General features: G+C 41.1%; 2 protein-coding genes across 9 annotated transcripts in view; both read left to right on the top strand.

The window, feature by feature from the left end:
• The window catches only part of coa8 (cytochrome c oxidase assembly factor 8), a gene marked incomplete at its 5' end in the record, with an annotated part of 5,155 nt that extends 773 nt beyond the window's left edge, over positions 1-4,382 (top strand). Inside the window, 4 exons of the mRNA XM_080751075.1 lie at positions 1,602-1,799; positions 3,221-3,284; positions 3,391-3,481; positions 4,227-4,382. Coding sequence (XP_080607201.1) covers positions 1,602-1,799; positions 3,221-3,284; positions 3,391-3,481; positions 4,227-4,347 — 474 coding nt within the window. The 3' untranslated portion in view covers positions 4,348-4,382. The remainder of the gene's footprint in view (positions 1-1,601; positions 1,800-3,220; positions 3,285-3,390; positions 3,482-4,226) is intronic.
• Positions 4,383-5,912: 1,530 nt separating this feature from the next.
• The window catches only part of klc1a (kinesin light chain 1a), a 60,684-nt gene continuing 39,550 nt past the window's right edge, over positions 5,913-27,046 (top strand). For all 8 annotated transcript variants that reach the window (XM_080751252.1, XM_080751251.1, XM_080751253.1 and 5 more), the window contains exons 1-5: positions 5,913-6,376; positions 18,019-18,105; positions 18,881-19,061; positions 19,893-20,123; positions 22,464-22,545. In XM_080751252.1, the coding sequence (XP_080607378.1) occupies positions 18,020-18,105; positions 18,881-19,061; positions 19,893-20,123; positions 22,464-22,545 (580 nt within the window). In that variant the 5' untranslated portion in view covers positions 5,913-6,376; position 18,019. The remainder of the gene's footprint in view (positions 6,377-18,018; positions 18,106-18,880; positions 19,062-19,892; positions 20,124-22,463; positions 22,546-27,046) is intronic.

Below are 27,046 nucleotides of genomic sequence, written 5' to 3'. Positions count from 1 at the left end.
AAGGTAATCAATGAAGTCAACCAACAAATGTGTTTGTTGCATAGGATTGCCCTGCTGATCATTATCAAATCACGAAAGACCCTAGGAGGTGCTATTATTGGGTCCCTCATTGATTACGGAATCCTCGTTTGGTATCGCGATGCCCCAGTTGTTTTAAAGTTAAAGCTCCAAACAGCCCAGAAAAAAATGATTAGGGTCTTCCGGTCTTCCTCCTCGGACCAACCTCACCGCTCATCATTCACCACAAAAGCGTGGGGTGGCTCAAGTAGCTGACAGAGTACAGCATCTTGCAATGGGCCTGGTGTACAAGATACACTACACCTCCAAGATACCCATGTACCTGACAAACTACTTCCTAAAGTTCAAGGATGTCCATGATCACAACACTAGAGGCAGCTCCACTAATCATGTTCAACCTAGATTTAACACTATAAAAGGGCAGCTATACCACCAACATGTGGAACGCAAGCTCCCGCAAGCCTTAAAGGAGTGCAAATCCCTAGCCTCCTTCAAAATTGGTATGAAAAGTCACCTTCAGGCTACTCAAGACTTGTAAATAGACTAATCCCCCATGTTTCCACCTCCCACTCTTTTTGTTTGTCCCCTTCTGCTTTTGTAATTGATTTTATCCTATGTAAAGTACTATGTTCTATCCGTCTGTCTTTCAATGTTATACATAAAGTGGATCCTGTGTAAATAAGCCATAAAGCTTACTAGGATCTCCTTTTAGTTGAACTTGTACCAGTGCTTTGTACTGTCATGAAACTGTACCTTTTTCTATTGCAAACTGCTAATAAACTCTTCAATCAATGCTTAATAAACCAAACCGAACACCCCCTGGCGGTAGTGGTGTTGTAGTACGGTCTGGCACCATCAATTGAGATTCTATTTCCTCAACCAGCTTCAAGGGTTGGCCAATCAGGGTTGTATGCTTGGGGCACTTGGTTTCTGTAGGCTTGGGGCACATGGTTTGGGGCACACCCCAGAAATGAAAGCTCCTCCTGAAATCCCAGACTCTCTTCCCAAAACGAAGTCTACTGGCATGGAGGCCAGTTATCCAGCATGAAAACTGGATACATTCTTCATCCACCTCTGTCACGTTGAGTAATTTCTTGTAGATGTTTGTACATCTAGCTAATTGCCTTCATCAGTGAGTGCTATTAAAACTATGGTGGCATCAATGCAAAGGGTAGGGTATAGTCACCTTTAGTCTCTGTTTTACCAGTTGGCCTTGGGCATCCCGCTGCCACTTGATATGTCGCAGAGACAAACAGCTCCCCTACTTCTCTTTCTGAGAACTCTGGAAAATAATGTTTTCTTATGGTCTAGGACTCTAGGCGGTGGCACTGGATGTTGGATGATGTGATTGTGAACTGTGCTTAATCTGTCAAATTGAAACTGCACTCTGGATTTTCCGTACTAATTCAATGCATATTTTATTCATCCTTTTTTTGCAAGGTTCATTACGTTTATTTCAATTTAAATGTCTTTGTCAGTAGAGACCTGACTAAGAAAGTAACTCCTGATTAAACTTGCTGCAAAGTAAACAACTTTATGTATCTAACCTTTTTTCTTTTCTTTTCATTTCTTTTCTTGCACAGAGATCCACGTTCCGGCCTGCACCTGACTCTACACACGACTGGATTGGTCCGCCAGACCTTGTGTCAAACCTTCGGCCAATCGTATATTGCATCCCAGAGAATGAGACGGAGTTGGAGAAACGTTTGAGAAACCTGAGGCAGGAGACAGAGGATTGGAACCATGAGTTCTGGACCAAACAGAACATTACTTTTAGAAAGGTTTGTACTGTACTGTAGGCTAGGGTTAGAATTAAATTCCCTCATGTAGATCATTTGTAAAAACATGGCATTAACCGTGCCTTGGGTTGAGGTTGGTCTATTCTTCCTGACCCTTTGGCAAGTACCCAGACCAAAAAGTAGGTTTAATGTAATTCGTTTTTGTGGGCTTGGCTTGGGAATTATCTTGGTTTTGGGGTCTCCGAGTAATCTTTATTTATACTGCATTCCTATGAATGGCTTACAAAGTGCTTCAGTACAGAAATATACAGAGTACATACAACTTGAAGAAACTAATAAAAAAGGAGAATTTGAGATTTTATGGAGAGGTTGTTCCATAGTCTGTCCCTCCCTGGTGATCTAAGGTTAGATCATGTTGCAGCTGGCCTTGCTAAAGCTGTTCTTATTTGACTAGTATATAATTTCAAAAGCTATCATTTTACAAATACTCTGTATGGTTGTTTTCTGTGTGTGATGTGAGAGTGAATGGTGTTATGGTTTTATGGTGTTCTATAATAAGGCCTTGAGGGGTTGTAGCGGAAACCCTAATCTTACGTTGGAGTACAATTAGATACTATATACTATATTTCTTAATAACAAGACATAAGTGCCATATAGGGAGACCTAAAAATATTGTTTTACTTCCTGAGATATTAAACAGATAGTTTAGATTTGTTCTCCTTTCCCAGAGTCAGACACTCAGCTCATGGATGCCTTTGTATATCAGTGGGCAGTTAAGGTGTGCTGAGTGAGGATATATTTGGCCTAGTTTAGTTCAATCCCTGCATATCTATTAGATTGAGTAGCAACTACTCTCACTTTATACTTCCCTAAAGATGGATGTGTGGTCTTAACGAAACTATACTTTGCAATTTATGTATTTATAGTTGATAATTTCACTATTAGTAAAAACATGAATAAATTACACAGCCACAGTGGATAAATGCAAATGCATATTTCAGGAAATGTATATCCAATATTATAATTGTTACACATTTGTTAACACTAGACTAACAGTTATAAAGTAAGCTCTGCTGGTCTAGTTTAAATTTCTTAGCAGATACATTTCTTATCATTCATTGGATTTATTCTTCTTCTAAACTTGTGAAACTATTACAGGAATGTATCATTGGTCTGTGTGTAATCTCAAGGCAGATTCTGATGGCTATCAAGGAACAAAACAGAGGACTGTCATTCTGTTCAAGAGAAACAGTTTGGTATTTTCCCCAGCAGAGGGCAGCAGGGCACAAATAAACATACTCTCAAATGACTGCATACTGTCAATTTATCAAAGAGAGATTACGTTTTCTTAAGTATTATTTAGTTGTATTTTAGAATTATATTTACAATATAATAATCCCAAAAAATATAGCAAATTTTATTGTGATGACATACCATTTAAAACATTTGTTTTTGTCTTTTAGGAGAAGGATGCATATATCACCTCTACATTGAACGCACAAGGCTTGTCTCAGCGTGATGAGCTCGGTGAGGAGGCGTAAATAATCGACACTGTTAATATCTGATATCTTAAAATCAAACATAACTGAGAAACAATTTTGCATTGATTGCTTTGCCTCTTCCCTCCTCTCAGGACGAAAGAGAACACTGAACAGTGAAGAAATGGCTGTGTTTTACAAAAGCTTCCTGGACAATAACAGAATAAGACACTCAAATTATAACAAGTAAGTTTAGTTTTCACTTCTGTTATCTAACTGTGTGTCTATCTGGAGCAAATCCTGCAAATCATGTTATTGATCAGGATCAGATTTATTCTACACACTGCCATTGGGATGATATAGTACCTCCACAAATTATTTTTCATGTTATGTTTGATACATTTTTAAATATTTAACTTTAATGGAAGTCAATGGGGCTTGGATCAGGCTGAAACCCAAATTTGTTATAAATTATAAATATCATAGATACTTCATAGATCGATGATTGATGCCACAGTCTGGCCACATGAATTTTCGAAGTCCACACTCGAGCCACGCTGTAGATTTGTATTCGTACATGAATAAAATATAAACCTGCAAGGTAGTGGCCAGTCCACACCAATGCAACTCCTTGCAATTCCCATTGGGGTAAATGTTTGCACACAGTTTCAAATAGTTGCATATTGCAAGGTCCTTCCCTCCTTGCAACTGTGTGCACCCATTTACCCCAAATAGTTGCATTGATGTGGACTGGCCAGACTGAGTCTATGCTCTCCAAAGTCACAGTGTTTTCATAATTATTATTATATTTATCTGAAAATATGTACAGATTCCAGAAAAGTGACTGGCAATCTGGTGGACTATTTGTATCTCTGTCCATTGTTTATCATATTCTTCAAGAGCAGATTAATGTCTCAAGGCTAGTAATAACACCATATTTTCTATTCGAATGCATGGATTCTTACCCCCCCCCCCTCTATTTCCTTACCAGGGAATGGTACAAACGAAACTTCACCATCACCTTGTACATGGCCAGAGTGGTCCTTCACAGCACATGGAGGAATATCACAGAGAGATTACGTTTAAAGAAAAATAACACTCCTGCCACATGATGATAATAAATAAAATATGTTCTCCCACCTTCCCATCCTATGATTCCTATCCTGTCTCATCTTGTTTAGCTACTAATGCATTACTGTGAAGTCAAAGGCAAGAGGCACGCCTAGATGGAAACCGCTTTTTATCTTTTGTGTTTACCCAGTTTAGATTAGCTGAGCATTTGTTCTTTTTCAGCAACACCCTACTTCACACTTGCACACAGCCAAATAAGGCGATATCGATTTTTAACTCGGAGTACAAAATGGAAACAAATAGACCATCAGAATTAAATGATTACTGGGCTGTACACTGTACTCACATCCACACATGGGAATAGGCCTAATGGCAACCATAGTTCTACTGTTGGCTATTAGTGGTGTAAAGTAGTACATTTACAAGTACTGCAATTTTTAACTCGGAGTACAAAATGGAAACAAATAGACCATCAGAATTAAATGATTACTGGGCTGTACACTGTACTCACATCCACACATGGGAATAGGCCTAATGGCAACCATAGTTCTACTGTTGGCTATTAGTGGTGTAAAGTAGTACATTTACAAGTACTGCAACTAAGTACATTTTTTAGGTATTTGTACTTTACTTGAGTATTTCCAATTTCCAATACTTTAACTTCTACTCCACAATATCTCGGATCCAAATATTTAGCTACTAGTTACTTTGTAGATTTGTATTGCTAAACATACATTAACAACTCCAGCCCTATGTTTTTGGACATTTGAAAATAGCTGATCTACAAGCTCACAATGCTTTTACTTGGGGTATTGTAACCCTGGGGTATTGAGGGAGCCAGCCAGCCAGGGAGGGGTGAGTGTTGCTCATTCACTTCCCAGCCCAGACACCCAGTTTTACATACTGAATGGTGGTTGTGTTGTGACATTGTGCGTGTCGTTTATTTATGAGACTTGCAGGAAAAGGAACTATTTGATTTCATTTTACCAGACAATTGTGTCATTAAATAGCATAACTACCCTGGCATTACCCATTACCCACACAGATTTAAACAAATCAATCAGTGGCGCGCGCGGCGCCGATTACATTAGCATGTATAAAGGAGTTAGAAATATTAGATTTAAAAAGTTTCTTGGCTCAAAATACGATTAATTAAAAAGATTAACTCTAACCACCGCACCACCCCTTTAATCTGTGCGATGACATCATTATCTAGCGAGGGTAGAGTTTAGATCCCATCACCCCAAGGTATGGTCGCGTTCTGATTGGCCTGTTGGGTTGTCAGGGCAACTGCTTGACGATTGACAACACAGCAAATAATAGACAAATAATTATTGCACATTGTTGTAACAAACGTCACAATGCCAGGGGATGGATGTCTGTTTGTCTGGCTAATATACACAGTCAACACAGAGTGTAAAATCAGATACTACTTGCCATGGATGCTAGATAGTATGGCTTAAAAATAAATCCTGGTAAAACTAGTGATTTCCGTGACAACCAAACTAGCCAATCACAGCTCGACTTTTCTCCGGGCCATGGGATATTGTGGACTACACCGGGCAACGCCATTTCCACGCATCGCACAGACGCACAGTCAGCCAGAGAGCCAGTGGAGTGGATGTTGGATAAGCGAGCTGTCATCTCCGTGCGTATAGCAGCTTGTTCAACTTTAGTTTTCAGTCAAAATGAAGACGAGTTTTAGTTTGAACGACACCACGTTCCCGTCATGGAAGTAGCCGAGGTGTACTGTCTCTATGGGGCTCTTTAATTCACTCAGCGATAGATTAAGGAGGGTATAATGTAGCTATGTAGCTTAGCTGCTCATCATTAACGCTCCCCTTCATGCAGCAAACCTGGATCAATCCTTGTGACAGAAACACAATAACCTTCTAGGATATTGTTTTATATCGGTGCTGCTGACGCTGCTGGCTTCTTTATTGGCCCTATTGAAGAAGACTGGCAACAACCTACAACAAAGCAACCCCCCCAGACATTATTTTGAAGAGTTGAGGATCAGAAACCAAACGTTTACATTCTACCTCTGGCAACGGATGTCCTAAAGGAACGGTAAGACTGGCTCTGTCTATTTGCTGGACTTTTGGTGCATTTCATTTGTATAGACACAAAACATGATCTTCAGTTATTATATTATGTGTTCTCACGCTTAATGTAAAATTTCATCTGCCCCACGGGCGTGTGATTGATTGCAGAGTGTACGCTATAACAGTGTGTAAATTGTAACATTGATTTAGGTAATTACACTACTACAACTCCAGTATACGTTACCTGGCTGTCACGATCACATACAAGAGTATATGAGAGTCTGTCTTTACAATTACCACATTAAGAAATATTTAATTACTTAACATTTAACCTTGTAGAATCTAACAAGGGGGATGCCTTCATGCCATGATTCGGAAGGTTTTAGATAAAAGTAGGGTGTTTTTAAATGTCCTACGAAAAAAATCGAACACAGTCACTAAAGCAAATAAAAAGTATCTGTCAATAAACCAAATTAGTCAAACGTCAAAAGAAAAACAAGAAAAGCGTTAATTAAAGTTGTATTTTTTTATTTGATACGTGAGCTTTTCCTACGTGGACCAAAAGCAGGGCTTAGCCAACTGGTTCTTCAGGTTAATCCATTTGCTGATAGACAGTAGAAAGAAACCTTTGACAAACACAGTAACGTCTTTTTTAGTACTGGTCTATATAGCCTACAGTAGATGCACTATTAACAAGAACTGGCAGGCATATATATACTTTTATTATAGTGAGATGATGATGATGATGATGATGATTTGATAGTGTGTTGTCATTGGTATGCTGAAGCGGGATGAGACCAGTCTCTTGCTCCTGGCTGTGAAAGATTCCTGTGTTGAGGAGAGGGACTCTCAGACACTGCCAGGAGACAGTGGGGGCCAGTGTAGCACACACAGCTGGGACCTCAAAGCCAAGACTGTGAGAGGTGCCTGTGCATAGATCAGATTTGGACACAGAAACACAGGCTGATGAGTCTATACTGTCTGACTGCTAGATATCTAGCTGTTGTGGGTGGTATACTATACTATGGGTGGATATATCTGTGCCCTCAAGTGCATTGCAGTGATTTTCAGTATTAGGTCTACCTACTCACTATTAGAATGTGAGTACTTATCTCTGCAGTTGATGTTTTTTAGTCCCTGAGACGGTGTCCGTGTGTCTGTCTGTCTCTCTGTGTGTCCAGCTATCTCGCTGGACGGAACAGTGTCACACTTTATGTACATGCACGCAGCCACTCACAATTCTGTTTCCCCTGGATTCCTTGGGTCATACCGCAACTCCAGTTGAACGAGTTCCCATACAGGCCATGGCCATTTCCATGGTCATGGCCATGACCTAACTAGATTTTCTGCCATTTTGCATTTTCTTCGAAACACACTTTTCTGCTGCTACTACTACTCCTACAGGTTTTGGCCAAAACTCTCTCACATCGGTACACATTACCTCTGGAGTCATGTCATGAACATGTATTATATAAATTGTCCGTATATTCCTTTCCAATTTGTTATAATTGGCTTCTAAGGTTTGCTGGAGGGGCCAATTTCACAAAGAAATCGCAAAAGATAAATCATCGTATGATTGACACCAAATTTTAAGAACATTGATGCACAGAGCCAAAAGAAATCACTTAATTCACTTAAACCCATACGGGTACCACAAACTGTCACACATGTATGCACAAACAAAGGCACATATGCATGCATGGACACACATGCAGGGATAATCTTTGCCCTCAAATGCAGTACTACTGACTGAGTAATGTGTGTGCAGTCTACCTATATTTACAACAATCTACCTATTTACAAAAACATGTAGCTGTCCGTCAGGCTAACAACCCCTGCCCCTATGGGAAAATATTAGCCCAGATCATAGTGCGCGCGCACGCATGCATGCACACTTACTTTGAGTTCTCATTGCACTGTATGCAGTTCAATATTCAATCAACCAATGTAATAGGAGTCGAATACTACAATATTATGCACTGCTTATGCACTGCCGTCTGCCTATGTGTACGTAACATCTGTCTCTCCTCCAAAATACACCATGCAATATCTCTCCTCTGTCCTCAGGCTTACACAGCCTGTCCCACTGGGATAGGTTGTTGTTGTCAGGGGTATCCCCCAGTGGTGTTACATGTCGTCCTTATAGTGTACCTGCGATGGGAATTGGATAATTATGGAGCTGTCTACGACAGTAGTGTTTTGTTGTAGTGCTAGAACTCTGGTGCTTGTTTGAATGGTTTTACTGGGGTTCAGTTGATCTACATAATACTCATGAAAACAAACGCGTCTACTACTGATAACAGACAATACTCAATAAAACTTGACACTGGGATCGCCACGCCTGGATGTAGGCCTACTCTGGGCTACAGTGTGCCTTTGTTCTGTGGTTAAGGGCATAATACTCACCAACATCATTTTTGTGAAATATTTTCTTTTAGGAATGGCTACTATCAGACCATTGTAGAGGAAGACAGTGGGGATTGTACTTGTATACACAGACCGTAAGACGATCATTGTAATAATGTCTGTGCCTACCTGGTAGGCTAAGCCTAGAGCCACCAGGGGTCCCCTTTCTTTTGCAGTAATCTTATAGGCTATATTATCACCTACAAGATCTAGTAGTAGTAAGGGTGGGGCACAAGGGCCAAAGCCCAAAAGGATGTTTACCTGCCAAAGTGCCTGAACTGGCCAAACTTGAAGCCACAGTGAGAGTTGACTACTAGGGTTCGGCTGGTGCAGTAGGTAGTTAGTTTTCTTTTCTTTTGTGGTTCTTGTGAAGCAGTGAATTTGCCAGTGTATGAAATGTCCTCTACAATTACAGTTTGAGTTGGCTAGGACAGTAGGTCTAGGAGAGAGTCCTTTGGAAGGCTATAAGCTGAGACAATGAGAAAGGTTGGCAAAGGCTTGTTATTCTGTAGTGGCTATATATCGTCTCCTTCTCATACTGAAGATTTCCCCTGGGCAACATAGCTAATCAGAAGACCAGTACATTTATCATCACATTCTGAGGAATCTATCCTCACCATGGTAGGGCTGAACAATTAGACTGGAATCAAATTCATGAAAACTGTGACTGTGTCTACTCTATACTGCCAAAGAAGAGATGGGAGGCATTTCAAAAATGTTAAATTGTAATGCAGTTTGCAATGAGTGAAGAGGTGAGAATGAAGAAGACGTTTTTACAACAATTGTTTATATTTTAGATTGTAATTAGAGAAAAGAAAAGATTCATATTTTGATTTCAGTGGGTGGAGGCATGCGTACAAGTGGCTAAATATGTCTTTTCAGACAAAGTTGTCCTTTAAGTCTCAAAGCAACATTCCCAAGAAACGTTCCCAACCAGGGATGTCCCGATCACGTTTTTTTGCCCCCGTTCCAATTCCGATCATTTGATTTTGAGTATCTGCCGATAGCGATTTTTTCCGATCCGATCTTTTGGCAAAATGGCAATGCATTATGAAAAAAGAAAAGAAAGAAACACATTCACGACGTCCCTTAAGGTAGTTTTTTATTGAAATTACAGTATCCATTCTATCCAACGATATAGCTTATTTTTTTCACTTAGTGCAGCATTGGATCAAAACAAAATAGAAATAAAGCTCATCAGCTTTATCTATCTCAAACTAATGTTCTGGTTTAGGATCAAATTCACAGCTTTTCTGATCTGTTGATAAAGAAACAGTCTAAAAGCTCGTAGACCAACACTGCCAAAGTCTGCCATCCTGAAGCATTCATCTGTACAGAAAAGAGATGCTTTGCTTTTCCATACACATTTTTGTGTTGAAACCTCTTCAAATGACAAATTAAGTCAAGTTTGTTGAACAGCAAATTTGCACATTTGGCCAACAATACAAAATATGTTTGGGGCATTTTTAAGCCTTGATTTGATTGTGAATTTGTGACAAATGGTCCAGTTGGCCTGGAATCGAACAGGGACTCAGTGATCAGGGCATTTTAGCCGTAGCTCTAACCATTTGGCCGTCAGGCCACCCACCAGAAACGCATAGTTTTTGCCTACTAACGGCTGCATAAACACCAAGCAGGCTGGTTTGCAGTCAGTTGTGAGACAGGAATAGATGGTACCGTACAAGCATTGAATTTACATTTAACAGTATATTCTGTTCAACAAGACAGCTAGAAACTCTAAGTGAAATGTTGCATCTTATTAAGGTATATTTTGAAAGTCATATTAAAATTGTATATTTTTCCCAGGTTATTGTATTTTGTCAATATCACTGAGCTTTAGGGATGCAGCCAGGGAACAATAGTGTTCTCAGACAAACTCTTAAAGCTAAAGGTTTTCATTATGGGACCCTAACAGATAACATTAATCCCTAGCCCTGGGCTCTCACTCATGAATGCTTATTGCTCTTCTCATGTGAGGAGGGCCCACCAGCTGTAAAACCCTCCAACCCATTTTGGCGCGGCGAGCCTTTGTAAATATCACGCAGTAAATGATTCTAATTGTTTAACTACGGTATGTCTTTAAAATAAAATAGCAGAAGAGGGAGCAGTCTCCTCCGGTTTGCATTCTGTGTCTATTGAGACAGATGTTAGCAAAGCTGAGAGGGAGAGCCAGGGGGATGGCTCTGGGTGGGATTCATTAGATCCCAGGCCAACTGGGATATGTTGGGTTCAGGAGGTGTCTCTAAACCACTATTTTCTATTTCTAGCACATGTGTGTGCTAGCTAGGAGGCGGCGCACATATGTGTGCTAGAAGTGATAGTACTGATTACACAGAGTATGTAAAAAAAAATATTCTAAAGGGATTTCAGACTGAGGATTTTAAATACCCCAATCAGAAGCAACATTATTGTCATATCAGTCACAGTGGTTTAAAGGTGTAAAGAATTCGGTGAAAGTTGTTTTGGTGCTTAAGAGCCATTATTTGTGTTGTTTGGAGAAGAGGAGAAAGGACGGGCGGCCGCCGCTAGGGAGCGGGAGGGGTGGGGGGTGGATTGAACGTTAAATAAGCCTGTCAAGGAGAACATAATACATAATATGTGCCCATAGCATAAGATCAGCAGATACAGTATGTACATGAGGTTAAGCACAAGGTGCGCAAGTGGTAACACATTGGTTATAACTGCAGGTATGTGCATGATTGATTAGACATAAGATGAAAATAATAATAATAATAATACACATGGAAAGTGAAATCCACACTGTATAACGGCACCCTGGTAGGTCAACTATATGTTTACGACCACATCATTCTGTGTTCAACCTCACTTTCATTGTCCTTTTCAGAATTGTATTCTTTAAAATAATTACAACAGCAAATATTCCTCTCTGTGTGACCCTGTCAGAATATTTTCTGACTCACTTTTGTGTCTCTATAGTATACACTGGTTGAGAAACCCAGGTCCACATTTCTGTGTAGCTCATGCTGTCAGACAGAGTGGTCAGTCTGTTCTTCATTAATACCAATCATACTTCTCACTTCCTGTGCGTGGTCATGGCTCATGCCTTTTGTTAACCGTTTCATTGATCACCATCAGTATCAGAATACTCACGTTTAAACACTTTGACCCTATTTTTGGCTTATCAAGCTGTGATGCGTTGTGACTGTGAGCATTGTCAGGGTCAGTTTTGCTTTGTTTCTCAACAGCAATGAGTAATGGTAGCTGTATTCTGCAATTCATTATGAAAAATATGGAGAGATTTTTGTTTTTCAGCAGCCCGATTTCCATGGTCCATGGTTTACTTAGCAAGTTGACACAAAGGGGGGCAATGTCTATCTATACATATTGAATATTGACACTTGATCCATAAATACACTTTTTATTCATACCATCCAGTAAAATTTTGTAATTTATCCATTTGTAAAAACTGTTGCTGAGTGTACAAATATGGCTTTCATTTGTACACTCAGTCTAGTCTTAGTCTTTGGACTAAGGGATCAGATAAGTATTTGTGTGTCAGCCATTGGGATCTTTTTATGATGACACTAAATATATGGCAGATGAATTTCACTTGGGAGTAGACAGTAGCTGGAATTAATTTATATTAGACTCCCCCAGTCACCAGTTCTGAATCAGAGCCAATGGTTTATGACCATCTTACACATCTCTGACTAACTGTTTTAACCCATTACATTACCTATCTATCTCAGGCATGAGGCCCAGAGCAAGCAGTTGCTATGGCTCTTTTGCTGTGATTTATTTGAACTTTTCTTTGTATCCCCATTACCACGTGCACTTAACTCATTTGCTGCCATTTAACAATACCTTCGTACTCCAATCCTGCCAAACTGTCTCCATAGACTTCCATGTAATTCATAGTGCACGGATCATGCACACCCATGCCTAGATAATGCACCACGTGTGTCCACATTGCTCACAGCTTTCAAACAAAAGAATCCGAATGGAAATCCGTTCAGGCATTCATGAGATAGCAGCCACTATGTTTTACACTGTTGTGAGCTTGGAGGTCTGCTACCTGAGTTGTATGGGGGTTGTATGGGGGTTAAACAAGCAATTTCGCGATCGCTATCATGCCTACTAACGTTTTTGGGGTCCAAAAAAAAAAAAAAAAAAAAAAAAAAATGAAAAAAAAAAAAGATTTTTTTCAAAATGGCGGCCATTCTCGGGTTCCTCGGGCGTGGCAGGGAGGGACATCCCAAAATTCTCGGGTTCCTCGGGCTTGGCAGGGTATGAGTTAAACTCCTGGGGGTTCTGCTTTATGAAAAGTACTTTCATCCCTAAGGCTGGACTTCAAACCATCTATTTACATTTCAAATGATAATATCAGAAATACTTCCCCCTCGACATTTATCTTCTGTACTTCTGTATAGGACTTTCTTTTTCCGGGAGTCGTCTGAAAGACAAAAATAAAACGTTGCTAGGGGAAAACACAGCAGAAATGAGAAGGCCTGTGTTGTCACTTTCATTTCTCTTTTACACCAACAGCAGTGTTCTAATGTATGTTCTTTGTGTGTTTACGCTTTTGGCTGTTGGAGAAATTCTTCACAGTCCAATTAATGGACCATGTGCCAGATTGAGAGCTGAATATAGAAACTTGATGGAGCTACTAACTGAGCTTCATTGAATTGTTTGTTATTACATTAGCATATTAAACAAATTGTGTTGGATTACCGGATGCTTCCCCTATGTTTTTTTTTTCTGTTTTTGTTGAAAATCAGTTGAATGAGTTCTGAGTGCAACTACCTGTGGTCTCAATCGGGAAGGTTGGTAACCTAACTAAATACCAGTCAAATTGAAACATTTCTGCTGGCGAGTCTGTCAGCTTCAGTGTTGATTTTGTCGACTAAAACTATGACGAAAAACAAAATAAAAACTAAGCTGTGATGACTAAAACTAAGACTAAATATATTGACAATTTCGTCAACAAAATAGAAACTAGACTAAAACGTTAACGATGGACTAGTGCTGAAGAGAGTCATTTTATGTTTGGTTGCTCTCTGAAAGTGCATGCTGAAAATAGCAGATCTACAAGCTCACAACGTGTCGCGCTGCGTTGTGAGCTTGTAGATCGGCTATTTTCAGCACGCAATCAAGTGTAAAATCAGTCATTACGATGCCATCAAGGCCTGCCAAAATAGATTTTAGTTGACTAAATCAACTGTAGATTTAGTCGCCATAAAATCTTATGATATCGACAAAAATTTGACTAAAACTAAAACTTTACAGGTGACTAAATTATGACTAAAACTAAATGACATTTTATTCAAACGACTATGACTAAAACTAAATGTGCTGTCAAAAACAACACTGGTCAGCTTCCAGAATCCAGAACACTGAAACATTTGTCTACGGGGCAAAAGCCAGTTTCCTCCCATGATACAAATAACATCCCGACGACACTTGACCTCGTCTCATCCAAGAGCTGCTGTTTTCATTCCTCTCCAGCGCATGGGGATTGTTTCCTGCATTCTCCCCAATCTAGCCTATCTCTGCTCCGCTGTCACATGATCGGCCGCTGACGGCCAGAGAGGCTGATTGCGGAGTCACATGAGCGATGCTTGCCCTTCCTCTGCTACAATGGGCATTCTTCTGCAATTGTTATTGCAACTCGAACCCAACAGCTCCACGCTGGAACTGAAATGTGAAATCCAAGGCGAATCGAGACACCAATGCTTTGTTTTCCCTCACCTGGTATCATGGCAACTCGTCTTACGGGAGGGCAGGGGCGGGTTTGTCCAACAACTTTGTCTCACAGCAACCTCAAGGACTCATTTTGGAAGAAGTGCATATAAAGAATCCAATAAAGCATTTATGCTTTATTGGATACAGTGGAGATGAGGGAAGCTATAGTAGGCCATACTGTACGTCGTGAACCCTGAATGTCACCGTTAATCCACAAAGGAACGCCAGTCAAACTTTCTTTATTCATCAACCATTCATGGCTGTTGACTACTTTCGCTTTCAGAATTACTGTATGCTGTGGTGGGTCTTTAAATCAGTGGGCTTCAGGGGAGTGCTGTGTCATCTTTCTGATGAGTTCTGGTGATTTCTGATGATTTATTAGGCTGCTCATTGCATACGCTGCTGAGCCGCTCAGTCATAATCCTTTTACATGTGCAATGAATTGGTTACAAGGTAAATAAATCCAGAACGGAGAGAGATGGTGTACATAGGGTATTCACAGTTTGGATACATTCAAGGGAAGTGCAGACCAATGTTGATTTCGTCGACTAAAACTGACAAATGTTTGTCGAATACCTTTTTCCACTGACGAAGACTAAATAAAAACTATGCCATGATGACTAAAACTATGACTAAATATACTGACAATTTTGTCAACTAAAAACTGGACTAAAATGTTAGGGAGGGACTAGTGGAGAAGAGATCCAGTAGAACTAAAAGAAAGTCATTTTACACTTGGTTGTGTGCAGGACCAGGTGTCACTCTCCAAAAATAGACAATCTACTACAACGCTTTCTGAGCTTGTAGATCTGCTATTTTCAGCGCACAGCTGAGTATAAATCTGGCATTCCAACTCCATCATAGCCGGACAAAATACATTTTAGTCAACTAAATCAACTGTAGGTTTAGTTGACTAATACTAGATTATAACTAAAACGTTTCCGATTACAAAAATATGACTAAATGATTGTATTCAATAGATTATGATTATGAATCAACACTGTTGTAGGGGTGGGCGATATGGTGATAAATATCTTTGAGACGATACAGTGTCTCCACAATATGCCTTTTCAGAGATATCGCATATATCGTGATACAATGAGGGAGAGCCTTGTAAAAAAAAATCCTGTTGAATTGTTAATACAGAGATTCATTGCAGAATTCATTTAAACCTGCATTTTGGTCAAAATCAGTAGTTCTCAAACTTTAAAATGTCAGGGTCTCCCCTTAACTCCCTGACAGTTTACAAATGAAACCAAATGGGTCCATTTGGTTTCATTTGTATACTGTCAGAGTTACATACTTGTAAGGGTAAATTTAAACCTCCCAAAAGGAACCCAGAGAGTTCCTGGACCCCTGAAGACAATTGTTTTCACAATGTTCTTAATAATAATAATACTATAGTTATAATTCAAAACCTAATACAGTGCTCCTCTTTTAAATATGGGAGCACTGTATTAGGTTTATATTGTATTTGTTTATGACCTGACAGAACATAATTCTTTTGTCCCAAGCCAAAAACCTGTGAGAAACCACGTGCAGAATGTGCATACAATTACTTTAGCATTACCTTTCAGTCTTTATCCTTATCTCCACAACCCACACGACACAGCCCACTGACCTCAGATCTGTGATTAGGCTGTCAGTCAGTCTGTAGTCTCAAAGTCTGCGGTCTTCTTTTGAACATATCTGTGCAGATACATCAAGGTGTCTCTTTCACTCGCCTCTTAACAGGCACATGCTGCTGGCATCCGGTCTAAAATTGGTTAAATACTCCTGCCTGCAGATTTCTTTTTTCTTTTTATGAGCAAGGAATGAAATTAACCTTGTCTACAGGCCAGTGAGGCCACACGTGGCTACTTATACCATTTGATTTTATAATAAAGTAGTTCCTCCAAATGATAGTTGATTACATGCCAGTTAGAGTAGACTCATTTGCTAGAATTGAGTATTCTCTCCAATTGACAGCTGGTGATCCCACTAGACAGTTTGAAATGTTACACAATATGATGGATTATGAACAAATAAGTGGCTGGTGTCGTGCTTAGTCTGCTTACCATTCTTAGAATAGAATAGAACCTGAAAATGATGGTTAACTGACAAAGTAGCAGAATGTAGATGTTTCTGGTCCATAGTCAAATGAATGACCAGTGTTTGGCTTGGAGTTTTAGCTGGTGTTTTAGCCTACCGAAATATGTCCTTCAATCAGCAGTCTGTGCTTAATGCTCATGCCCTCATGCTCTCTCATGCTCTGACACTCAGTGCAGCATATTGATTAAAAGAGGGCTGAACCTCCAGCGGGTTGGAAAAGCTTGTTCGCCACTAGATTTGACACTAGTGTCTGCAAAGTGGCCAAGAGTCTGAAAAAAGGCCAGAAACGCGTACAAATGAATAATACATAGGATGGTTACAGATTGCCTTGCAGAATTTGAATTGGACTTGTTGATGGATGGCTGTGTTTATGAGGCACACCTCCCTTCACACTCGCTCACTCCATGTGCAAACACAACCGAGGAAACGGAGGTTATCAAATGTATTCATGCTGTGTTCAACGGCATGCAGTGTTGCATTATAGCGTAGCAGTTGATACAGATGTTTAGCATACAATAAGGTTTCTGTTGACAGAACAAATCTTGTCTACACAGTGTTTTGTGCGCCACATACAGCTCTAGGTCTATTTTATATCCTGTATTTTGTCAGCAGCAGTGTGTTGATGGATTAACATTGAGTTTCCTTAGACAGTGCCATGTACTAGTACATACCCTGTACTACTTTTTGAGATTAGAAAATCTATTTGTGAGTGTACAGAAGGTAACCAAGTGGACCTGTAAGGTTCCATTTTATCTTTTATTATTTTAAGACTGGGTGCCGTGATACGACAGCAGCTTTTGTTGTATGTCAGGTCTTCAACATTTTCAGACCAAGGACCTCTTAGTTGAGAGAGAGATGAAGCAGGGACCCCCACAACCTTTTCATAGATTCCATATAGTTTCATTGTTTGACAGCACAATCAATCATCATTGTATTTTGGATTCATGTCAATTTGTGTTTTCAGATATTTAACCACTTGAACCATCGATACTTAACTTGACATTTCACTCTGTACTTAGTCTGCTCTTTTTGCCCCTCTACACCAAATGCCTTTGCCGAAAATATCTGATCTACAAGCTCTCAAGGCCTCGCAGCGCGAGGCGTTGTGAGCTCTGAGGACCCCCTAGGTGTCCCGGACCCCCTGTTGAAAACCCTTATCGTATGATAATAAGTGGAGGGGATGATTTCTGTGTGTCACTAAAGCGGTGTATTTCGGTTGGGCCTTTTTGACTTTGAGGCTTTCAGGAAGAAACCAAAAATACACAGGGAAGATACTTTTGCATATTATAATAACCACACCTGGGGTGGGGGTCTATTAGAGTTATGTTAACTCCATAGACACGTACAAAACTGAAATAAAAATACAAAACTATGGCACCACCATTATCATATATTTCTTTTGTGTGAATATTTGAACATTCACCCAACATGAAATAATGCGTCCGTCTGTTGTGTGTTCCTGGGTAGGATGCGTGAGGACATGTCCAGCATGGTGTGCGTGAAGGAGGAAGAGGAGTCCACAGAGAAGCTGTCTCAGGATGAGATCATCTGCAGGTAGGGATGGGATCATGGGACCATAATACATTATAGTTTATAGGGGTGGGCGATATGGTGATAAATATTGTTGCCGCTTCAGAGATATCGTATATATCGTGATACAATGAGGGAGCCTTATCAAAAATCCTGTTGAATTGTTAATACAGAGATTCATTGCAGAATTCATTTAAATCAGCATTTTGGTCTAAATCCGTAGTTCTCAAACTTTACAATGTCATGGTCTCCCCTTTTTCTTTTAGTTTATGTTACCTTGTATGTGGCTGTACTGTTAAATAACTTGAAAAATAACCATAAAAACCAACATGAAAAAGAATCGTGATAAGATCGTATATCGTGATACCGCTTGGAAAAATATCGTGATATTCTATTTTTCCATATCGCCCACCCCTAATTGTCATGATTAAAAAACACTCATGATAATCGTATTCTGGAGATTTAGATTTATCGTGAAATCATCCTCCGTCATGCACTGGGAACAATTATTCACCTTATATTTGCCTTATAAACCCTCTGTAATTGGTAAAATGGACCTGGAAATTACGCACTTCAATGATGTCTTTTTTCCCCCTTCACTCTACCAAATCTCTTTGCAATCTACAAGCTACAAGCTCAACGCGCATTGTGAGCTTGTAGATCGTCTATTTTTGGCAAATGTTCCGTCGCGGAATAATGTGGGGGATATTTTTGATTATCGCGATAACATCGTAAATCGCAATTTCTTCTTTGGTCACAATAATGGTGACATGCCATTTTCACATGGTCCCGTCTGCAGGACCAAGCAGGTGATCCAGGGCCTGGAGGCCCTGAAGCAGGAGCACCACTCCATCCTGGACGGCCTGCTGGGGACGCTGCGGTGCCTCAAGCAGGACGAGGAGGGCGTGCTGGTGGAGGAGAAGTCCCACATGATCCGCAAGTCCATGGAGATGCTGGAGCTCGGCCTGAGCGAGGCACAGGTGACCGCGGATCCTTTTTTTACCTTCAGAGATGTGAATTGATTGAGTGATTTGAGTGTCCAAAATCTGTTGACTAGGAATCATATTGCATCATATTTCAGAGAAACTATAAAAATATAGTTTAAATGATTCTAATTCAAGTGTAAGGCAGAGTCCACACCGCAAGTATAACAAATACAAAGTGTCATGAATGACTCTTGAAGCTCTGTTCATTTACTATTGATGGTCATTTTGTTCAAATACTGAAAAAGACGTTATGTGAATGCAAAGGAAAATGATTGCTCTGCAGCAACATAGAGCAGTAGATGCATCACTCAGAACAACACTTCATCATACAGATTTCACAGCGCTTCCTACTGGTTAGAGCCAGTTAGCCTAGTTACCAGTAAGAGAGACCACCTCCACAAACATATCAACGACTCTGATCCTACATTTTAACTGCGGGCAACAGCGGCGACTCTCGGCAATGTAGTCCAAAAGATATGTTCATGTTTTTGGGCGACGTTTCCCACTATCGCCTCATCGCCTGCTATTGCCAGTAGTTGCCGGGTCCCGTTGACAAATAGCACACTTCCGGAAAATACAGCCAACCGTTGCCCGATGTTGCTCACTGTTAAAACGCACCGTGAGAATGTACAAATGGATCTCTCTCTCTCTCTCTCTCCCTCTCTCTCTCGCTTCGCTCTCACTCTTTCTCTCTAGCTCTCTCTCTCTAGCTCTCTCCAAAATCTCATATGAAACAATGGCTCTTCTTCCCACACACACACACTCAGGATTTAAGTTCAGCCTCCCACCTGATTTTCCTGTAACATGGTGTGTCCTTGCCTCCAGGTGATGATGGCTCTGTCGGGCCACCTGAGCTCGGTGGAGTCGGAGAAGCAGAAGCTGCGTGCCCAGGTGAGGAGGCTGTGTCAGGAGAACCAGTGGCTGAGAGACGAGCTGGCGGGGACGCAGCAGAAGCTGCAGAAGAGCGAGCAGAGTGTGGCCCAGCTGGAGGAGGAGAAGAAACACCTGGAGTTCATGAACCAGCTCAAGAAATACGACGAGGACCTGTCGCCCTCTGTGAGTGAACCACCACTCACCATGTAGTATGAGTAGTACTGGGGGTGTTTGTGTGGATGGGTAGGCGGGGGAGTGTGGGTGAAATTATCTGAGTAGGGATGGGACGATAAGCGATGTTATCGTTTATCGCGATAAAAACACTCACGATAATCGTATCGTGGAGATTTAATTTATCGTCCTCCGTCATCCACTGGGATCAATTCACCTTTTATTTGCCGAGTTGCATATCCATTATCATTTAAACCCTCTATAATTGCGACCATAGGTCGCACTTTACTATCAAAACCACCACAAAGTGTAACTCCGTCCGTCCGTCCGTCTGTCTGTCTGTCACACCTCACACGTCACACTTTTTCCCTGCTTATATCTCCGCAACCGTTGCCCCGATCCATGCCAAATTTTGCACACACGTTCCTTGGCTGCCAAACTACAACCTCCAAGGACCCCCGGAGCTCCAGGGACCCCCAGGTCCCTGGGGGACCCCCAGATGTAAAAAATGACCAAATGCGCAAACATGACCAAATGACCACCCCAACGGGGCTGCTCACGGGGAATTCCCGGGGACCACCGACTCCTGGTGCTCCAGAACGGATGCAAAAGTGGTGGCGCCCCCAGTGGAGGACCCCCTACACTGCAGCTCACATAAAATGCCGTAACTCCGGCTAGGAGCGACCGGGACAGCCGGGGCCGGTACCTATTCGTCCGCCTTGCCGGCGCGGAGACCCCACCCCTCATTTCTCACATGGCCCTCTTCTAGCGCCACCATGAGGCCGATTCTTGCAAAACACATTTTTGGACACTGCTCCTACAATTTTCGCCCTAAAATCACGCAAATCGGTACACAGTATGTCTACACTCATCCCATCAACATGAATCTGTCCCATATAGCGCCACCTCCAGGCCGATTTTTAAAAACACATTTTTGGACACTGCTCCTACAGATTTTGCCCTAAAATCACGAAAATCACTACACAGTATGTCTACACTCATGTCATCAACATGGATCAGGAAGATTTTGGCAAAACACATTTTTGCCCTATTTGTGGAGATAAGTGACCTACGGTCGCATATCTCCCGATTAGGGAGCCTTACTGGTTGGTAAAAGGTACTTGATACAGATTTTTCTTCACTCTATCAAATGCCTTTGCCAAAAAATAGCCGATCTACAAGCTCACGCGTTGTGAGCTTGTATTTTTTGGCAAATGTTCCGCCCCAGGATAATGGATTTTGATTATCGCAATAATATTGTAAATCGCGATTTCTTTTGTCATTGTCACAATAATCGTGATATGAAGTTTTCATATCGTCCAATCCCTAGATGTGAGTTGGCTCTGTACTTGTTTGAGCGGTGCTCCTGGAAGGAGCTAATCTCCAACATCTGGCTTTGTCCGGGATCTGGCCCACGTCTTGGCACAAAGCGATCAAAGTTTATTGTACGCCCAGGGTCACATTGGCCTAGCTTTGCGGACACTTCATGAAACTAGAACTGCAGTTTGTGCAAAACCTACGGGGGCTTGCTGAAAACACGCACAGAGTATATTCTGTACTGTAGAAAATGTACACATCCCTCCTCAAGAGAGTAAGCACAGCAGTAGATGCTGACATAACTTTTCTTATGGGTTAACCAATCCTCAAGCTCACACCACTCCTCCATTGAACACAATGGACTTTTGGGGGTTTGGGTTTACAAAAAAGGTTAAGGAAAAGGTCCATTGAACTTTGGTATTGCTACTATTTATATTACAAGCAGTAATATAAATAGTAAGACTTCAATTCATTTCTCATAGGAATTCATTGAGGAAACTGATGTCAGACATCAATTATTGTCGTATTAATCTAGGGGTGGGTGATATGGAAAAATATAATATCACAATATTTTCCCAAGCTGTATCACGATACACGATCTTATCACGATTCTTTTTCACGTTGGTTTTTATGTTTTTTTTCCAAGTTACTTGACAAAAACTAGACTCTCTGGGTTCCTTTTGGGAGGTCTAAATTGAACTTTACAAGTATGTAACTCTGACAGTATACAAATGAAACCAAATGGACCCTTACGGGTCCATTTGGTTTCATTTGTATACTGTCAGAGTTAAGTGGAGACCTTGACATTTTAAAGTTTGAGAACTACTGATTTTTAAAATGCAGATTTAAACTGAATTCTGCAATGAATCTCTGTATTAAGGAATCGTAGCGATTAAACAGGCTCCCTCAATTGTATCACAATATATACAATACCTCTGAAAAGGCATATCGTGGAGACATTGTATCGTCTCAACGATAATTACCACCATATCGCCCACCCCTATATTAATCTCTGCTTTCCTCTCCGCATCTCAGGAGGAGAAGGACTCTGACACCAGTAAAGAGACTTGTTTAGATGATCTGTTCCCAGATGACCAAGATGACCAAGCCCCAGGCAGTAAGTCTCCTCTCTTCTCCTTTATTTATTTATAAATTGGACAGAACATATTTGGGCAAACATATGAAACTACTTCCAGGCACAAATACAAACAGAAACTGTTAAAGGACAACTTTGTTTTTTTACAACAAGGGTTCATATTTTAGATAGTCATTAGAGAAAAGAAAAGATGAGTGTTACAATGTTTTAATTTACTTCTTTCTATCGTTTTAGTTATTTTAACCATTTTGATTTGCATGCATGCCCCCAGGCTGGGGGCATGCATGCAAGTGGCTATATACTGTATGTATTTTTAGACACAATAAGCCCATTCCCAAGATGCACCGCAATCTTTCATGTGCAGATATGACTTATGGGGGCTGGTGTAAATAGTAACAAAGAAATTGCCAGGTTATTGTGTCTAAAAATACCCCACCCACTGAAATCAAAATACTTAAATCACTAAAACAATAGAAACCTTGTTGTAAAAAAACAAAGTTGTCCTTTAATCACACAATAATTGAAAAATACAACTTGCGTAAAATAAGGTACTTCTCCAAAGTGAGTTATAATTTTCTCAAATTGTGCACATCTCAATGTGGACCCTGCACCCACCTGCACTACCAGTGAGTTGGTGTCTCAGACTGTCCCATATATTACACACTATACGGTGACCATCCATTTTCACGACTCCTTGGCTCTCCTCCTTGGCTGTACAAATTGCTCACTCTCTCTTTCGCTCTCTAACTTTCTTGTCTATAAATCTTTCTCTCTGTCTGTGCCTTTGTTTTTATGTCTACTGTACCTCTTTGTCTTTCTGCCCTCCATCCCTCTCTCTGTATTTGACGCACGCACGCACGCACGCACGCACGCACGCACGCACGCACGCACGCACGCACGCACGCACGCACACACACACACACACACACACACACACACACTCACACGCGGCTACAACTAACAGTGTACAATTTTCAGCCCTAATTCTCTCTCTTTCACTCCCATTCTCCGGGCTCAGCCCATGCAGTGTATAATGCGGTGGTCTCTTGATATCTTTAGTATCTCAGACAGCTGAAAGTACCATTGGCTGGAATGGACCATTAGTCACGTCCTGATTTGGATCTGAGCCAAATGCAAAGCCCCTCCACCCCCCAGATCCCTGTTAAACTGTATAGATCCACTGTTCGCCTTGTGGTTTCTATGTGGCAATGGTCTGGAAAGCACAGGAAGTTGTTAGACCTTTTCATCCACTAGCTGTAGAGGTACTTACTGGTGGATTCCAAAACACACCGGCGCACATTTACTGTGTTTTATCAGCCCAAAGAAAAAGAAAAGTCCCTCATGTTGGATGGTCTGTTGAACTTGGCAGTAGACACTTCTGACTGGTGGTTAATGTCCCAGTCTGGCCAGTAGTAGCTTGGTGAGACTTCTGCCACAACGTCAGCTGTCACCCTCATTTTGTTGAGGTTTTTCAGCAAATTGCAGGATGCCGCAACGCGACAGGAAACCATTGTAACTGGAATCTTTCTCATGAACAGTCTGTGTTTTATACTGCTATCTGAGATTGCGGTGGCATGGTGGTAGCGGTGGGGTTGCTGTGGTGGAGACCCACACCTACATGAATACAGATGAAACGGGAGTTCATTTGCATGTAGCCCTGGAAGTGGAATGTTGCTGCTGGGAACTGTAGCAAAGGATTTACTTCTGATGGAATAAATCAAAATGAAAGGGCTATCACCCTGGAGCTCAACTGCATAATGAGACTATAAAATAAACTATTATCCACCAAATGTATAGTTGGTATAGAGACTTTAACTCCATCTAGATTATTACAGTTGGGAACAATGGATTTAAAAGATATAAATATACAAAGAGATAGAGAGAGAGAATGGATGGAAATATTAATACATGCACTCGTGCAGAGTGGTACATCTCGCTGGTCTGGTATTTTCTTCATCATACAGATGGAGAGAATGCAGGAAACTGAAATTTGACAATATCATTTAAAAATCACACCCGTGTGAACTGAGCGGTGGTTTACCCACCAACCCCCCCGTGTGTGTGTGTGTGTGTGTGTGTGTGTGTGTGTGTGTGTGTGTGTGTGTGTGTGTGTGTGTGTGTGTGTGTGTGTGTGTGTGTGTGTGTGTGTGTGTGTGTGTGTGTGTGTGTGTGTGTGTGTGTGTGTGTGTGTGTGTGTGTGTGTGTGTGTGTGAACAACAGCGCCCCTCCCTTAACATGTGTGGTCAGAAAAGGTACTGCCAGGCTACATACACGGCCGGACGCATACATACCCACACACACGGCCACGTATAGGAGACGGTGTGACCACCGCTCAAAAAAAGATATGTTTCAGGGGGAAAGAGGTCAAACCTTTATTACTGACAGGGCTCAGTCAAAGAGTTAATATAGTGCACCTGACCCAATTTACACCTGCTCTTTAGAAATGTATATTCATAACAGAGAAGCACAACTTGCACCACTGGTGCACCTGTTTGATAATTAACATGTATGTTTGTAGGCGAAGCATGCGTGTGAAACCAGGCACAACAGGCTGTTAATCTGACCCTCAGTGTTGCATGGACACAAACACAATCCTGCACACCCACATTTATACTCTTATGATCACTTACCCATGTCAAGATTACAGTAAATATAGCTGAATACATTCCATTTAAGAGTTAAACAATACAAAACACCATAAGACCCACCCCTAATTCCTCAACTAAAGCTGCATAATATACTGTATGTTACATGAAAAAGTGCCTAGGAACTACACGAGAAACTTTTGAGCTTGAAAATGGATTAGTGCAGCAAGTCTTTAATTTGTGTGTGTGTGTGTGTGTGTGTGTGTGTGTGTGTGTGTGTGTGTGTGTGTGTGTGTGTGTGTGTGTGTGTGTGTGTGTGTGTGTGTGTGTGTGTGTGTGTGTGTGTGTGTGTGTGTGTGTGTGTGTGTGTGTGTGTGTGTGTGTGTGTGTGTGTGTGTACTTGATGATGGGAGGAGAGAGATCAGAGTAGAGTGGGGGAAAGGGAGACGAGAGAGAGGGATAAAAGAGAAGAGTGTAAGTTGACACAGCATTATGCTCCACCAACACACAGTACAAGGAGGAGAGTGTCATCAAACACACCCTAACGTTAATCCTCTCCACTGCAAATACAATTTAGGCATTTGGCAGACGCTCTCATCTGTGGTGATTTACAGTAGGGATGTCCCCATCACGTTTTTTTTTTTTTTTTTGCTCCCAATCCGATCCCGATCATAGTTTGAGTATTTGCCCATACCGATTTTTCCCGATCCGATCTTTCGGCAATGCATTAAGGAAAGAGAAAAGGAAAAAAAAGTTGTCCCTGTAGGTTGTTTTATTTATTTAAATGACAGTATCCAATCTATCCAACATGGATATAACTTTTGTATTTATTTTTTCACTTAGTGCAACATTGGATCAATAACAAAATAAAAATAAAGCTCATTAGCTTATCCCTTTTTATATATTTATGAAAAGAAATATCTTCCTTTTTCTCCCGATACCAATCTTTTGAAAATCCTGTGATCGGCCCCCGATCACAGGATGTGTGTGTGTGTGTGTGTGTGTGTGTGTGTGTGTGTGTGTGTGTGTGTGTGTGTGTGTGTGTGTGTGTGTGTGTGTGTGTGTGTGTGTGTGTGTGTGTGTGTGTGTGTGTGTGTGTGTGTGTGTGTGTGTGTGTGTGTGTGCACGTGCACGTGCACGTGCACATACTTCTTTCTGTGTAAGTTTGTCTTGTGACTGGGATGGGGGCTCTGTGTGTTTGTGTGTGAGTACGTAGGCTTGCATGTACAGTATATGCAAGTCTGATGGTGTGAGGATTGTATAGGAAAGTGCATTCAAGCGTGTGTGTTGAGTAAAGGATGCTGAACTAGCGCTGTAGTAGATTAGCTCTCTCCTGCTGATGTGTTCAGTCTCCCAAAAAATGATCTTCGGAGTGCTGTCATCAATTGTTATGATGATTGCCTTAACAATGGATTCCAGTGTTATTATCCTCAAAGCACAACCATCAAAGCTTGGCAATGGGAAATGTCACCTTCATTGATGAGTGGTTTGAGAAAACACTTGTAAACGGTTGATGCATTATTATGTAAGAAACATGAACATGATTCAGCAAATATGCTTGCACCAAATTATTCATATTGTTAATGCCTTATCCATACTGGTTGAAAAATCACCTGGTTTCTGAATAAAATTGTGTTGCTACAGAGGCACACTGAAAAAAGAAAACCAGACACTTAAATGATGTTCCTGATGTGTAGGGGCCTTTAGTTGTTGTTGCTTTTGGGGAAACAAATCAAAAAGTGTTCTGAGCCTTGATATGGAAATGCAGCTTGACTTTTACTGTGCTACTGTTCAGTAAACCATAGCCCTGCGTTTGGTTAGAGATGAGCCCTTCAGGGGCCATAAAAACCAGGCAGAACATTGACAGAACATTTGAAATGCTTTGTAGCTGCAAGCTACACTCTACTTCAGGGGTTCCCAAACTTTTTGTCTCAGGG

Source organism: Nannobrachium achirus (assembly GCF_963921795.1).
Source record: "Nannobrachium achirus genome assembly, chromosome: 20".
NCBI lineage: Eukaryota > Metazoa > Chordata > Actinopteri > Myctophiformes > Myctophidae > Nannobrachium > Nannobrachium achirus.
The sequence above is the reverse complement of the archived record's forward strand: the minus strand, read 5'-3'. Positions and strand labels throughout refer to the sequence as shown.